General features: G+C 38.1%; 1 protein-coding gene across 1 annotated transcript; it reads right to left on the bottom strand.

Annotated features, from left to right (window-relative positions):
* Positions 1-245: 245 nt before the first annotated feature.
* cacng1a (calcium channel, voltage-dependent, gamma subunit 1a) lies at positions 246-14,221 on the bottom strand. The gene is made up of 4 exons (XM_062996940.1): positions 13,826-14,221; positions 7,057-7,131; positions 1,841-1,978; positions 246-1,387 (listed from the first exon to the last, which is right to left on the bottom strand). Exons 1-4 carry the CDS (start codon positions 14,058-14,060, stop codon positions 1,158-1,160), a joined length of 678 nt encoding a protein of 225 aa, XP_062853010.1. The 5' UTR covers positions 14,061-14,221; the 3' UTR covers positions 246-1,157.
* Positions 14,222-17,079: the final 2,858 nt, after the last annotated feature.

Here is a 17,079-nt window from a genome sequence, read left to right on the forward strand (position 1 = left end):
TATCTATCTATCTATCTATCTATCTATCTATCTATCTATCTATCTATCTATCTATCTATCTATCTATCTATCTATCTATCTATTACTATACTGTACTATACTGTACTATACTATACTATACTATACTATACTATACTATACTATACTATACTATACTATACTATACTATACTATACTATACTATACTATACTATACTATACTATACTATACTATACTATACTATACTATACTATACTAAACTTCTATATGGATAAAAGTAGTGGGACCCCCATTCTAATTATTGAATTCATGTGTTTCAGTCACCGCAATTGCTAACAGGTGTAATAAACGAAGAAAATTATTTGCAGCAACAGTTTAGGGAGGGTTCTTTCCTGTTCCGGCATGACTGTGTCCCTGTGCACAAAGCAAGGTCTATACAGACATAAGGAAAAGCTTGGTTTAAAGAAACTCCAACAGCCTGCAGAGTCTTGACTTCAGCTCCACAGAACAGCTTTGAAGTGAACCGGAACATTAACTAAGGCTTTCTTGACCAACATCACTGCAAAGTCATACAAATGCCCTTTTAACTAAATGGGCACAAATTCCCACAGACATACACAAAGTCGTGTGAGAAGCCTTTGTAGAAGAGTGGCTGTTGTTATACCTGAAAAGATCACATAGATCACATAGTCCCTTTATTTGAATAGAATTTATTTTTGAAATGGGTCAGGTGTTCTAATTCTTTTGGCCGTGGAGTATATATATACAAATACGCCTTGTGTTGTTTGTTAGCAGACTAGAAATGTTAATTTTATATCAGGCCAAAGGAACACAACATAGAAGTAAAAAGAAAGCACATAGAAGTTAAAAGAAAGCACATAGAAGTAAAAAGAAAGCACATAAAAGTAAAAAGAAAAACTCTTAAGGTAACCACTATGATTTTTAATTAAATACTTTTACAGTTAAAATCCTTCTTTGTGTAGGTTTGTAGATTTGACAAAATCTTGACAAATCATAAAAAACATACTCACTTATATGAACACAGTGCCAAAAAATAAGAAATTATCTTTCAAAAACAAAAGTACAAAATTAGTTTAATAATTTGTTTTTTTATCACTTTGTTTTCACTCTGCAAGTGATTACTACCAAAATGACAATATAACACAACCTGGCTGTATTACATGTGTTCAGGCTCGGCATCCATGCAAGTCTCCCATGCATTCTTAGGCATGTGGGGCATGGCGAGCAAAAGGAGGCCAATCCCACAGAGGAAGAGGAACACGAAGGCCAAACAGGCACAGATGAAAGACCAGGAGTAGTAGTACTCGATCCAGATGGTGTCCTTACTCTCGACCATCCTCTTTACTGACTGCCTCATCACTTCCACAGAGACAATGGCACAGAGACCTGGATGAGAGAGTGATAAAAGCAAAAAGGGATAAATTGATGAAATAAAAGCAGAAGCAATATATTTTATTAGTTTTGTCAGAAAATTTGGAAATTTCATTATACTCAAGCTAGAAGCTAGGACTGTTTAAGGCTTAGGTGCTCGTGGCAGGAAAAATAGCTGATGGAACCAATGAGAAGTTATGGTCTACTTTCCATTTTATTTTGTATGATACATTAGAATAACCACTTTTGTTTTGCATTCTAACAGAATCCATTAAGGGGCAATTTTTATTATATCAAAAACTTGGTTCTTTGTTAAACCTCCAGTCAAATGTTCTTTGTAGATTCCTGACTTATTTAATTTGTGTATTCTTGGTTGCTTTATCAGGCTTTATTAAAATGTATTTGGCCGAATTTCTATTATTTATTCATCCTTTTAATGTAGACATAAAAAATGACCTTGCTGCTTACCAGCAAAAGCAAAAAACATGCCAGCAGGTTTGTGTAGATAGTTTTTGCCCTTCGCCAAAGCACACAGACTACACAAACTTCCCAAGAGCATGAAGACCACGCTGAAAATGGAGATGGCTGCTGCTGAGATGTTGTATTCTGTAAAGAGAGGAAGATGACAATTATTAACATTCTTAACCCAGCAAACATTTTACCTAATGTTGTAGGCAGTGGTAGCTCAGTGGTAACGGTGCTGGACCTGTGCTTTGAAGGTTGTTGGTTTGAGCCACTCTACTGCCAAGATGTCACTGTTGGGCCCCTGAACAAAGCCCTCTACCCTTCATTGCTTGCATTGTATTTAGTACCAATTGCAAGTTGCTTTGGATAAATCATCTCCTAAATGCCATTAATGCAAATAGTCTGATTATAATGAAAATTATATCTACAAACCCCATTTCAGGAAACTTGGTTGTATTTTAAAAATATGAACAAATTTTGATTTTAATGCCTGCAACACACAGCGTAAGTTGTGTGAGATGCATGTTTACCACTGCATTTAATCACCTTTCTCATTAACTACACTCTTTGTTCATTCGGGAACTGAGGAAAATGATTGTTGCAGTCACAAGTGAAATTTTTGCTCAATCTTGCTTGATACAAGACTTCAGCTGCTCAACAGTACATACTTTAATACTTTTTCCGTAGACAACTGCAGGCAGGCCAATCAAGCACATACACTGTGTCTGCAAAGCCACTCTGTTGCAGAATGAGGTCTGAACTAACTATTAACTGACTTTTTTTCTAGTCGTATCCATTTACCCGATTGCATTACACTTCCTCTCTACTGATGCTGATCTCCACTTCTGATTGAGGTGAGCGAGACTGTCACACTCCCCCTCCGACATGTGTGCAGTAGCCGACTGCATTTTTTTACCTGCATGAAGCGAGTTCATATGCGGATCAGCTTTGTGTATGGAGAGCCACACCCTGTCCACATTATCCCTCGACTCCGTGCAGAAGGCATCAGTCAGCCAGCCAGCAGAGGTCGTAATTTCATCAGTTATGAGGTCCATATACAGCTTCCCGCTCTGTATGAACAACAAGCCAATTGTTGTTCATATAGCCTCCCAGCCCAGTCGGATGGCAGAGTTTCGAACCGACAAGTTCGAAATGTCAGCTTTGGTGTGCTAGCGTGTTTTACCACTGCACCACCTGAGCGGCCTACTAACTGACTATTGATTGTGTTTGTCTACATTTCTAATACAGTACATGCCTTGTTTACATCCATGTTTAGCACTTAAACCAAGATAAAATGTAGACTCATTGACTATAACACACATTTTTACTGTCTGTTGGTCCACCTGCAGTGAGCTTAGCACAGAGAACTTGTTGGTGTTTCTGATTGTGTTTACTGATACTGCGGTTGATTGGGTTAAGTGACAACAGTTTTCCAAAGTACACAGATTCTGATTTCTCTGGATTTCCCAAATCCCTGAACCGCTGACTCTCTGACAGATAGTGAAAGACCTCAATTTCTTGCATTTTAATATTAAGACACTTTTTGAACTGTTTGACACTTCACTGTTAAACATAGTTATTAGGGTAAAAACAAGACATTTGCCTTGTTATGTAAGATATCAGTGCACTGAGTGTATCATAATCCACAGAGAGTAACTTTATGCTCCAAACAGTAAACAATAAGACCCTAAAGCATCCCACATCATTAGTCCGATCTTATAGAAATGTGGAGGTGCCTGAGGGCAGAAAACAGGCGTGAGTTGCTAATGTGCTACAGCGATGTGACAGATTGGTAAAACGTGAGATCAGATTAGGAATGACACAATCTTGCTTCGGTGGCTTTTTGCCCCCAAACTACTGAAGCAGATTCTCAGCTTTTGGTTAATCATTTGGAAAATCAATGCTAGCAGTTCATCAAATCTACTTTTATTGCTCTTAAGATGAACCAGTGGGGTGAAGTCGTAGTCCTACGACTACGAGATCGAAAATGAATTAATTTCTTTTTAGATTGTATTTTAGAAAATTTAGAAAATTAGGGCGGCACGGTGGCTTAGTGGGTAGCACTGTCGCCTCACAACAAGAAGGTCCTGGGTTCAATCCCCAGGTGGGGCGGTCCGGGTCCTTTCTGTGCGGAGTTTGCATGTTCTCCCCGTGTCCGCGTGGGTTTCCTCCGGGTACTCCGGTTTCCTCCCACAGTCCAAAAACATGCCACCAGGTTAATTGGAAACACTGAACTGTCCTATAGATACCTAGCCGCTAGATGCACTAGTGCAGTGGTTCTCAAACTTTTTAGACCAAGTACCACCCATTATCAAACCAAAACTTCCAAGTACCACTTATGTTTTTCATCACAGAACCACATATGCCACACATTTATTAGGGGTGTGTGTGTGTGTGTATGTATATTAGTGATGGGAATTATGCCTTCTTGAAGGGAGAAGGATCTTTTGGCTCGGTTCTTTTTAAAGAGCCGTTTAAAAGAATGGCTCTTCGTTCTTCAGGAGGCGCTACTAGGTAAACTATAGGACACCCTCGATATTAACATCAGATTTTGCTACCTTACCCTAAATGTAGGCCTAATTATAAACACTTAAACGAGAAAAAAAGATTTATTTCAAAAGAAAAAAAAACTACAGAGACGTACTGTGGTTTCATTACATTAAGTTTTTAGAATAATCCTCTCTTGTACTGAGATGTGACTGTGTTTGTTTCTGCTTTAAAACATACGCACCATGAAAGAACCAGACTTAACACAATTAAACAAGTTTATAGTTTATTTCTCAATTATTTGTCATTATACTACCACCTGTTAGGATAAATCTTTTGTTCAAAAGGTCCTGAAGAAAGCAGTCGAAGGAAGTCCAGAAAGTACTCTTTAAAACACTTTATTAAGTGTAAAAATAATCTGTGAATATATATCAGAGCTAAGCCGGCCGGCGCTCCTTACTCCTGCAGTCTAGACACACCACGTAAGAAAGAGGCAGATCTGAGCCCGCCATCCCTTTTTTTAAACTAGTCTAGGCTCCTCCTACGCCGCTGCTGTTGGAGCCAATGAAATGTGCTAAAAAGCCCCGGGCTCCGCCTCCCCCCTTCGGTATGAGTCAGGGGGGGGGGGATCCGGGTCACGGCGTCATTTTGAACAATAGACCATGTGGTCTGGATGTAATTTATGTTTAATAATGATATGTTAAAAACCTAACAAGTCCCCCCTTGAAAGCATCTTAATGCTTTCACAATAACTTTTAACTATAGGTTAGGTGTTTCTAGACTGCAGGAGAAGAGGAGCGCCGGCCGGCTTAGCTCTGATATATATTCACAGATTATTTTTACACTTAATAAAGTGTTTTAAAGAGTACTTTCTGGACTTCCTTCGACTGCTTTCTTCAGGACCTTTTGAACAAAAGATTTATCCTAACAAATGGTAGCCAGAGGATGGTTCAGGAGGTCTGAGAATTGCATCAGAATTAATTCAGCTGACTGAGGTAAGACCAGGAATTCTGAAAAAATCTTTTGTGCTCAGTATAAGGCGCGCGCCTGCTTAAGGTAAACAGACGTTCTCTGTATATATATTAGATGCATTTATTATTTAGTGTACTGAGTGTGAAAGTGAATCTCAGAATCCGTAAGTGTCTGATTAAATTACTAAAGTATCATTAGATAGTTTAAATCTGTGAATATATATCAGAGCTAAGCCGGCCGGCGCTCCTCTTCTCCTGCAGTCTAGACACACCACGTAAGAAAGAGGCCGAACCTTTCTCCCCGCCGGTTTTTAAACTCAGCTAGGCTCCTCCTCCTTTACTGCTGGTGGAGCCAATGAAATGTGCTAAAGAGGCCCAGGCTCCGCCCTCTGCCAAGAGATTATGGCAGCCGCCATTTTGAATAGACCATGTGGGGGACATGCGGCATGCATGTCGTAAAGCTTGGAAAATGCCGTCAAATTTCCCATATTAAATGTACGTCTTTGTTCTGAAAAACCTAACACACCTCTCTCTCTCTCTCTCTCTCTCTGTGCGTGTGTGTGTCTCGCTTGCTCTTTCAGCGATACTGAAAGTGTTTCGGATTTGAATATCGGCAATAAACAGCTCTTATTACGACTTTACGATTAATTCCCTCTACTGATGTAAAGCTGAATGGATGGATTACAGTCTATATGAACTGCGCAAAAATAAAAGACTCGGTTCCTTTCGTTCATTTCAAAGATCCGTTTAATAGAACGACCCATCACTAGTATATCTGCGCCTGTTTAGCGGAGCAGCCTGGTGATGTCAGGAAGGAGATCAGTGAGATTCAGACGCAGATCTGCTCTGATAAAAGTGAGAGAGCTACTGATAACTTTACTGATTACTTTACTGATCACGTTTTGGGAATTTCGAGATGAAAACCGCGAATGTGAAGTATAGACGTAATGAAGTACGGTGTCTGCGTAGCCCCGAATATTTTTAAAAAACATTCGTTTTAATACAGTTAAACTGATTTTATTAAAACAGAATTATAACTACTTTGAAACAGATTTTATTAGTAATTTACACATTTTGTTTCAGTTTTTTGTATTTATAATTATTAAATTATTTATTTTTTTCGGTGCATGTAGTTACTTTTCCGAAATTATCTGGCGTACCACTTCATGCTGCTTCACGTACCACCAGTGGTACGCGTACCACAGTTTGAGAACCACTGCACTAGTGCATTGTAGTGCCGGTCCCAAGCCCGGATAAATTAGGGAGGGTTGTGTCAGGAAGGGCATCCGGCGTAAAAATTGTGCCAAATCAATGAGCGATCATGAGGATGACTCGCTGTGGCGACCCCTGAAAAAGGGAAAAAAGCCGAAAGAAGAAGATTGAGATTAGAAAATTAGATAACAAGACCTAATATTACATCTGGATTAGCATGTCATGAACTTACAGACATTCAGAGCTATAAGATCTAAGAAGTCATCTGTTGAAAGGCATTCATTTTAAACGTACGGTACATGAAGAGGTTACTCAAGTCTGCTGACAAGCCTTAATCCCCGGCTATTGAAGTTACATGTGTTTGCTGTATACGTGAATGTGACCGCCATGCCATAAAAAGCATGTACTGTTTAACATACCATTTTAAAACAATGGGCAGTGATAGGGAGTTGGTCTTCCCTTTGCGATCATAAAAGCCTCTATTTTTAAAGAGTGTATTTGATTGAACAGTTTTATGCATAGTTGTTGCTAGCATATGCATGTTCTTACCTCTTTGTGTTTTAACCTCAAAGATCTCAGAGTCAAGTCCTGGAGTGAAGTGTCTGAAGTAGGAACAGTTCAACTCTGGGGAAAAACACAAGAATTCAGTGTAAATTACCCTGCACACTTGGATTTGGCCACTACTAATTCTACAATTTACCAACACTGGTCAGACAATAAGTTAAAACAAAGCATATACTGGCCAAACAATCACAATTACAACTCCTTAACAAAGATTCATTTTCTATTGGATTAACTGAGTTAACTGCTTACACACTGATCCTCTTCTGGGGCAATATTAAATTACCCATGGCTCAACACTTACCCTTAATTGGGCCAACACTGAAATTTGTTCTGCTCAAAACTCATCATTAACTAGTAATAAACTGAGCCTTGATTTAGGCCTATTTTCGGCCGAGTCTAACACTACATTGGATAAACTCTAACCCACAATTGTTCTAATAGTAATACTGCACCAGGCCAATATGTCTACATTTATAGTATATCATCACCTACTTTTGGTCCATTATTGACTCAACCCTCCTCTTATCACAGTAATACATTACACGAACATACTTAATTGACTATTGCCAACACTAATTATACATTGGAGCATGCCTGAGCCTACATTAGCCCAATTTAGAGACATGCCAAAGAACAGCACTAACCTGTTGCAACACTATATTGGACCAACTGTTGACCAAACACTTGTTGACCTACTAAGCCTATATTTGATTTATGCTTGCAAACAGTCCAGAGGTCTGGACTAAGAGACGAAGGGATGGGGGGGCTTATTCATGTGTGGATGTCACTCAGCCTCTGAGCACAAGCCTGAGATCAAATCCCACCTGCCTCCTTCTCTGGACAGCTGACTATTTACACAGCCTAAATTTGGGGCTTCATTGGCCATGTGGTTTTATTGCTGTCACCCAGCTGCATGCAAGCATTTCTTCAAAACTCTAAAATCATTATAGTAATCTTATGAACATGTCCTGGCACACACCACAAAGGAAATGATTGATATTTTAACTATCTAGGTTTAACAAATGCTTTAAGCATCTAAGTAATGTCTTTGGATTCCATTACAGGATTTTCAATTATGTTCTATTCACAGGTCTATATGGTCTATCACAGGTCAAATGTAATTTTTGATATTTGACTTAAGAGCAGCTGTGTGTATGCATATATCTTGAGGTTCACACTGTATCTTGTTTTACTACCTTAAAAAACAAACCCAATTCCAAAAATGTTGGGACAGTAAGTAAAATGCTAATAAAAAAAAACAAGCAGTAAGTAGTGTTTTTTTTTTTTTTCCAAAACCATTTCATTCTAACAGTATCTTGTCTTTATATTGTGTTATGAACCCTGTACAGTCATAAAGGCATATGTTTTACATACATCTCTCTGCTGTCTCAAGTTTTTTAGAATTGGTGTGAAACCATTCAATAAGACATTGCTTTTCTGCCTTTCAAAAACAAATTACTGTATCATTCGAAAATTGATACCTCATAAATCCCTTTAATAGTATGATAATATAAGGATGTGTAAGATAAAGCCAGATGCATTTTAGTGAACCACAGTGAATTAACTATCAATCCTTTACCAACACTGTTCTTGACACACTGTTTTACAACTCCTGAGCAATTAAGCCCTGAGATAATTCCAAGCAAGTCTTTAATAATTGAGTTTAAACAAAAGCCTCTTGCAGATATTTGGTAGATCGCAGCAATCGGGCACTAATGCTATTTTAAACAAAGTATATATAAAGTAAAAAAAATCTTTATTTATTTGTCCAAAGACTATGAGTAATATAATATAACTCATTTTGTGTCTCTGATGTGCAAACACTATGCTTAATCACTTACAAGGTATTAATTGTATATGTAATTTCTATATAATATGATCATAATCATGTGGACATCTAACTTTGAGTTGTTTGGCATGCCAATACAAAATCATGGTCATTATGTGCCCCCTTCCCCACCACCGAGGTTATAAAAGCCTCTAATTTTTCCTGAAGGCTTTGTAAAAGATTTAGGAGTGTGTCTGTGGAGATTTGTAGGGTCAGCGCTCTGTGCAGGCCACTGGAGCTCCTAAAAACTGAAGTGATTAAACAATGTGTTTATGGACCTTGAACAGTGCAAATTCTTGTTAAACATGATAAGGCCTCCATCAGACTGGTGCCACAAAGTTAGAAGTATTTAATTTATTTTATTGTGAACTTCTGTTACCAGTTTACTTGGCTGAACTCAGTAATGAGAGTGTGTGTGTGTGTGTGGGGGTGGGGTGGGGGGGATGGGGTGTTGGTTACATACTTTTTTCATACTTTTGCTATTAAGATACCTTTTTTTACATTATATTTTTGTTTGTTTGCCATATGCATTTTGTCACCCACACTAGGCGAGTGCATATATGCGAATCAGCCTTGTGTACGGAGAGACACACCCTGATCCACAGTCTTTCCCCCCTCTGTGCAGGCGCCATCAATCAGCCAGCAGGGGTCGTAGTGCATTAGTTATGAGGAGTCCCTATCCGGATTAATACTCCACCCCTATATGAACAACAGGCCAATTGTTGTTCATGTGGCCATCAGCCCAGCCGTATGGCAGAGCTGAGATTCGATATGTTGTATTCGAAATCCCAGCTCTGGTGCGCTAGCATGTGTTTTACCACTGCGTCATCAGAGCAGCCTTTTTTTACATTTTAAGTAAAAAAGTGTTTGTCTACAAGCAGTGGTTCTTGAACTTTTTGGACTAGGTACCTCCTCTGATCCAGTAGTGAAGAGCTGTGTCTGCATAGTCTTGTGTATGTGCTTATATGGTCTGGCCAGTTTCCTTACTTAAATTCCATGAATAATGTATGAAGGATTTTGAAACTGCTAGTCTCTCAGATGTGACCATCGCAGATTAAAAAAAATCTAGAGAAACGGGTCAAAGTTGAACCAACAAGGTAACTAATTTCTTAATATAGATATATTATAGCTTAAACTGCCAACAGCAGTTGTAACAAATGTAATGTATGATTCATTTTTTAAACATATCTTTGTTGATGCTTATGAATACATAATGTTTGTTCATATTCAAATGTAAATATAAAAAATATTGTGTAGAAATGTGAGTTCCTCCACAACAAACTCGTCAGGCCATGTCTTTATAGAACGTGCTTTATGCACAGGGGCACAGTCATGCTGAAACCACTAAGGACATTCCCTAAATTGTTGACACAATGTTGGAAGCATATGATCTATTTGATATTAATAAACTTGATAATTAGGAATGTACACCTACTTTTGGCCATGTGGTGTATTTATTAAAGACCAATATAAGTATACATTTTTATTCATGTGATTTAGAATCAGTTAGTATAATGCATAATATTATGTGAACACATTGTGAAGTCATAAATTGTTCACAAATAGATTTACTAGGAAGGCTTTTATTAAACTCAGATATCAGATATTTTGAATGCAGCTCACATTTCCCAGTGTTGATTAATGGACTAATCTTGGTGGATCGTTTTAGAGTCAGGTCTGTATCTACTTTATTCCACAAAGCACTGTTAATAACACAGCTCAGGATACTAAGTATGGATTAGAGCACACATTGTCTGTCAGAAGGCTTGTCAGAAGGCTTTTGGCTTTGTGTTCAGAAGGGTAAATATGCTGGGCAGGTATTTCAGTCAGTGCAGAACAGCTGAGTTTAGAATGCACTTCTGGGATTTACACTGTATTGAAGGTCACTTAGCTCTGGTACATTAGTGGAGTTCATAAATACCACACCATATGGTTTAGAAACTCAAGACACGCTAATTACTGTACAATTAAGCTTTTCCTAAAAGGGAGCATAGCTTAATGTTAAGAGAAAAAATTTTTTACAGGCAAAAATAGCTAATGAATTGCAATATGTTAAAATGGCAGGTCTTACAACCATCTCACTCACTCACTCACTGTCTTAACCACTTATCCAATCAGGGTCGCGCTGGAGCCCATCCCAGCCTCCCAATGGGGGCAAGGCACACAGTAATACCCTGGGCAGGGCAGACACAAATACATACACACACACAAACACACACATCCATTCACCTGTAGGGCAATTCAGTGTCTCCAATTAACCTGACTGCATGTTTTTGGACTGTGGGAGGAAACCGGAGCTCCCGGAGGAAACTCACACAGACACAGGGAGAACATGCAAACTCCGCACAGAAGGGACCCAGACTGCCCCGCCTGGGGATTGAACCCAGGACCTTCTTGCTGTGAGGTGACAGTGCTACCCACTTAGCCACCTTGCCACCCTTACAACTATTAGACATTGTAGATGTAACTTAATGATAAAAACATTTTATACAAATTGTTATGATTAAAAACTTTTTTAATTTCCTCAGATCAAACCTTCTGAAACAGTAAACTGTACCAGACAAACCATGATTCACAAAGGACTTCTTTTCAATTCCAAAAGTTACTTCTATGTGGAGTGAGTCCAACATCAGTTGGACAAGTAGCCTTGAAATCAATGTTCTAATTCATTCCATTAAATTTTCCCCACACAAAACGTGTACAATCATGTTTTTATAGATCTTTGCTTCGTGCACAGACGCCAGAAAGTCTGTTCTGAATAGCGTGAGATGCTAATGTGACCACCATTACATGCTTATTCTGTTACTAGTCTGCAACTTCATTAATGTTTATGCCTCCACATTGCAGAGATATTTACAGCTGTGGTAACCTGAACCTTTATAATAAACAGCACAAAAACCATTCACTCAACAACATGTCGACTTAGAGAGGAGTGAAATTGAAAACTTAACATTAATGAGCTAAAAATAGAGCTAAAAATAATCAATTAATTACAGTATTATTTATATGATTTCAAAAGGCCAGGTAATGCATACTGTGTATATGATAGCGCTTGTTATTTTTGTGTGATACAGAATGGTACATATTAGGCCACCTATATTCTCAACAATAATTGCCTTAACAAAGTGTGCCACTTAACAATAACACTTAGGCTTGTATCCACCTTTGGTATCAAACTATCTACTACAGTAGTAAATTCATTTATTCATTCATTCATCCATTACAAAAAAGACCAGACACAGTATTACATTTAGAAGCAAAATAATTTGGTGTCATTCAGTTAAATTCAAAGGTTTAAATACACTTGTAAGTGGCATGTATGTCATGGCAGCTTTGGGATTTCAATGAATTCAGCAATTGTTCATTTTCTTTGAATCTAAGTTCTGAGTTGTTAAGTGTATTGCAGTTTTTTGGAAAATCCTCTAGCCTTAAGAAATACAACCCATTAGATTAATACCATGTCATTTAAGATTGTGATACTTCTTCCTAATTATGTCCTAGTAAGTATAATCAGAGTAGAATCAGTTTCAATGCAAACAAAACAGGTGGGCTGAGAGGAAATTTGCTTGGATTATAAACTATAATTCAAAAACCTTCAAAAACACAGATTATTTGCATAGGGTTGCAGATGAAGTGTTGAGAGTAGAAATAAACCCTAACCCTAACCCAAAGCCAAATAATTAAAGTCACAATTTTTGAATGTTAACTAGTACTTTGCCTCCAGTTAACCTCATTAAACTTCAATTCACCAAACACTGGTGCAAGCTGTATATTTGGAGTGGCATTTTGGTCATATTCTCCAAACGTTTGTGTAACTTTATTCACTCTGCATGGATACTTTGGTTTCCCCCTACCTCCCAAAACCAGTAGATGGACTGTCCACTTTTAACTACTCCAGTGTATGTGGAGGAGTAACTGTGTGGGAGTGTGGTGCCCAGGAACGTGTTAGAGCCCTGTTAGATGTATATTCAGTTGGCTCACAAGGTAAGCTTTGGAGGTCTGCAACCCTAATCAGATTGCAGTCGTAAAAAACTAAATCAAAATAAATACATTAAAATTCATTTAATAAGATATAAAGAGAAGACATTGTGTTCTGGAGAAACTTAATTAATATGGTCGCCAGATGCTGGACTTTTTATTTAATAACTTAATTAATAACTTTATTATGCTGTCAAGTCGATTCTGACTTAATTGTAAACTTAATACAAATTTATTGCATGTTTTGCTACAACTCTAAGGTAATATACATACATAATGTATGTATGTACATTTAATAATTACTATTCAATGGCAGAATTTAGGGTATGTGAGAGTAACCCATAAAAGCCAAGTACAGAAACATTCAAAATAGGGAAACCTTTGTTAATACATAAAATGCATTTGTTTGGGACGAATACAAAAATGTAAGTGTGGGCATCAAATGAAATCCTTAAAAATTGGTCTTATATAGACCTCATACATATTGTTATTACATACTTTACCCTACCATACGCTACTGTAACAGTGGCCTTTATATGCATGCTGTATTGTGACTGATTAAAAGTTACAAATGACTACTATTTGACTATTAAAACTATGATTTACTTTGCATATTTATTCAGGCACATATCTCATATAGTTATAGTAATTGTAGTGTTAGAGTTAGCCCATAGTTGCTCAGCATAATGTATCAGCTCCCAGTACCCCGTCTATCAATGGCAAGATACCATCACATGACTAAGCAGAATTAAGTTCTGTATCATTTTCAGCATTTGATTCTGACATTGTAGTAACATGGTGCAGTGAGGTGATAGTATGACTGAATCATGGTAGTGTGCGTAGGATAGGTATGATTCAAACATTGTGAGTGTATGGTGAAGGTAAAGGTGGATCATGGTTGCTTTGCGAACATAACCTGTCCATACAACATGCAGATATGATCCTTACCTCCTGGCAGGCTGATGGGTCCACACGGTTTCCCCTCTCTCTCAATGTCTGTAATGTTAATGTGCTTCTTGCAAAGCCTCCACAATCCAAAATGGGCAGCCTCACACATAGTGTTGACTGTTTCCACTCTCGGGCTCAGCACTGCCCAGTGATCTGTTACAACAGCCGTGAACATGCACACCATGCCCACCAGGATGATAAACAGTGTGATCTTTATCTTTGTATTTTTCTCCATGGTGCTGTTTGATTCCTTTGCTCTTCTGGATTCTTCTGCTGGGGTAATTACTAAAGCCGGGCCACTCTGTAGTTCCCGATTAGCCTGATGAGGAGAGGAAGTACGAACAATCCTTGCGGAGGTCTTCACTCAAGGTTTACTGTGCTTATGGCCTGAGAACAACAGACACATGGCACTGGCTAGGATTTTAGTGAGGGCGTGTTGGCCTGTTGAGTGCCATACAGCTGTCGAGGTACATCAGTGGAGTTGATGACCAAACAGGCTGGTTTATATGTGTGAGAAGGGGGTTGAGCTGAGTTTCTATAAATATGTTTTGAGTCAAGATGTCAGGCAGTTTAACTATTAGATTTCAAATATGTTGTTGGGGGTGTGGTCACAGTGTAAGAATAACCCAAATAAAAACGTAAATACATATAAAATGTGGGTAAGGGTTGGTAGAGGATTAGGTTTAGGTTTTACTACTTTCATGTAGTTTATCTTTAACACATGAACTTTCTTATCAATGAGTAAACATTCTTGTTCATGTACAGTATGTAGCTAGATAATTAAATTAGTGATTTAATATTAATAATCACACTTCTGATTAACGGTGGGCTAAATGAGGTGACATGCAGTGGATTAAATATATTTTGTATTTTTTACCTATTTTGAAGTAGTGTTAACTTTGTTGGCAAATTTAGTATTGATTACAGTGTTTTGTAAAATTGTTTCTAACTGCTGTAGTCATATTTGATTGATTTGGTTATTGTTAGCTTTATTTGATGAAAAACAGTAGCAATTTTAGTCAACAAATGCCGAAAGGTTTGTAATACATGTAATACTTCAGCATCTTCAGAAATTTTGCATTCAAAAATACAACTCTTAATAACCTTAACATTAACACAAGCACAATCACTAACTATAGTGTCAATACAGTGTTTACTAAAAAGGAGAAAGCACAGCTTGACGTGCAATATTTTCAAGTAAATTACAAATCCCAGAAAGTACTGCCCAAATAATGCACCACACCCAAATTCAGCACTATAAAGCCATGCCTAGAGTTCAGTGCGGTGTTGAGTCTTTGCTTCATACCAGACAAAGCTGGTAAGGTAGACAGCTGGTGTTGAGTTCATTAATGTTTTTCCTTATTGTGGCCTTACAGTGGTAGCCTAGTGGGTAGCGCTTTGGGCTATTAACCAGAAGATTGGTGGTTCAAATCCAGGCTCTGCTATGCAGCCACTGTTGGGCCCTTGAGCAAGGCCCTTAACCCTGTCTGCTCCAGGGGATGAGTATGTTGGCTGACCCCAGCTTTCAAACAAGCTGGGATATGCAAAGAAATAATTTCATTGTACTGTACAACTGTATACGTATATATGACAAATAAAGTATATCTTCTTCTTTTTTTGCTTTAGATGCTGTAAAACAACACAAGACTATATTTTATAAAAATAGCATAAACATGTTTTTGTGCTTGTGGATTTAATTGTGGATTGTTATTATGGGGCAGCATGGTGCAAGTTTTGATGTTCTCCCTGAGTCTGTGTGGGTTTCCTCCAGGTAATCTGGTTTCCTCCTACAGTCCACAAACATGCTGTCAGACCAAGTGGAGCTCCTACAAATTGCCCTGTGTGTGTGTGTGTGTGAAAGTGTGTGTGTATGTCTGTGTTGGACTGACAACCTATCAGGGGTGTTCCCTGCCTTTGAATCAGACCAACTATGACTCTTATACTTAATCACTTATGATGACATGTTTTGGACCTGTTCTAAACTTGGCAGGAATTACAGCTACATTTTTTGTTGGATGTGTCTCTAAAAGCTTCCCACACCTGAATTTGGCCAGTTTTATCTGTTTCTTCAGATCCTATCAGAATTGTGACTGTCTGTGAAGTGTCATCTTTAAGTCTTCCCACAAATGTTCAAGGAAGTTTAGGTCTGGACTTTGGCTGGGCCGAGGACACTCAGAGACTTGCCTTAAAGCCACTCCCGTGTTGTATTGGCTGTACGCTTCAGGTTATTGTTGTGCTGAAAGGTGTTCTGTTGCCCTAGCTTCCATAAAGTTAAGGAAAGAAGTCTGTATTATCAGGATCACCAATCTGCTATATACATTAATTAACTATTTTACAAGCTACACACTTTGTCATTCATTTGTAGCCTATTTATCAGATGAGGGCCATTCTGAGCACTGTAAATCAATTAAATAAAGGCATTCATAATATGTTTTTAAATTTTATAACATTGGTTAAATGTGCATAACAATGCATTTTCCTATTGGTTGCAAAGAGGTAAGCTACTGAATGTTTTTTTTATCAAGTACATATGCAAATTCTCTTTTTGGCCTATCTTCTGCTTTAACCATTGAGCAACAAATACATGGTCACTAAGACACTTTTGGTAGTTGACCAAAGTAGCCAGCTCAAACTACAATTGTTAACAATCATGAAGACAAAGGAACAAGCAGAAATCAGATAGTTCTGGTAAACCATTAAAACCTTGGCTTTTATTGGAAATAAATGAATTACATCAATGTGCACAGCTTGACTCTTAGATTTCCACATAAAAGGTCTATAAATGAATTAAAGATGAATAAAAAGGACAAAACTAAAATATGAGTATGTACAACCATAGAGGTGTTTAGTAGTTGACTTGCTAAGAGTTACCAGTAATGGAAGCTAGTTCGTAGACAGTTGGTTTGCTGTTGCTATGATGAGAACTATTGGGAATTGGGATGTTTCCTCCGGTAATGTTGTTTCTTTGTGAGACAATTTCCCAGCATCCACAGAGAAACAACAACTGTCCATGTTTGATTGATCACAGCAATAATGTATGATAATGAATCGACTTTGTGGCAGTTACATTATCACTCTGTCCTTGCCGTTCGTCTGCTGCCAGACGTTATTACTTTTTTAATTACCCCCTTTCTCAGTTCCTAAAGATCGAAACAGACATCTCTCGGCGTATGGGAATGGTGCAGCAGCCCCAGCACTGTGTTGTACATTAAGCGTCACCCTGTGGATTCTGTAATGCACTCTGCGCTCAAGCT

This window comes from Trichomycterus rosablanca, chromosome 6, assembly GCF_030014385.1.
Source record: "Trichomycterus rosablanca isolate fTriRos1 chromosome 6, fTriRos1.hap1, whole genome shotgun sequence".
NCBI classification, from domain to species: Eukaryota; Metazoa; Chordata; class Actinopteri; order Siluriformes; family Trichomycteridae; genus Trichomycterus; species Trichomycterus rosablanca.

Coding starts and splice junctions, on each gene's coding strand:
- cacng1a (XM_062996940.1), bottom strand. CDS start 14,060: ATGGAGAAAAATACAAAGATAAAGATCACACTGTTTATCATCCTGGTG. Junction 7,132..13,825: donor ACCCATCAGCCTGCCAGGAG/GTAAGGATCATA, acceptor GTTTTTCCCCAG/AGTTGAACTGTTCCTACTTC. Junction 1,388..1,840: donor CATGTTTTTTGCTTTTGCTG/GTAAGCAGCAAG, acceptor TCTCTCATCCAG/GTCTCTGTGCCATTGTCTCT.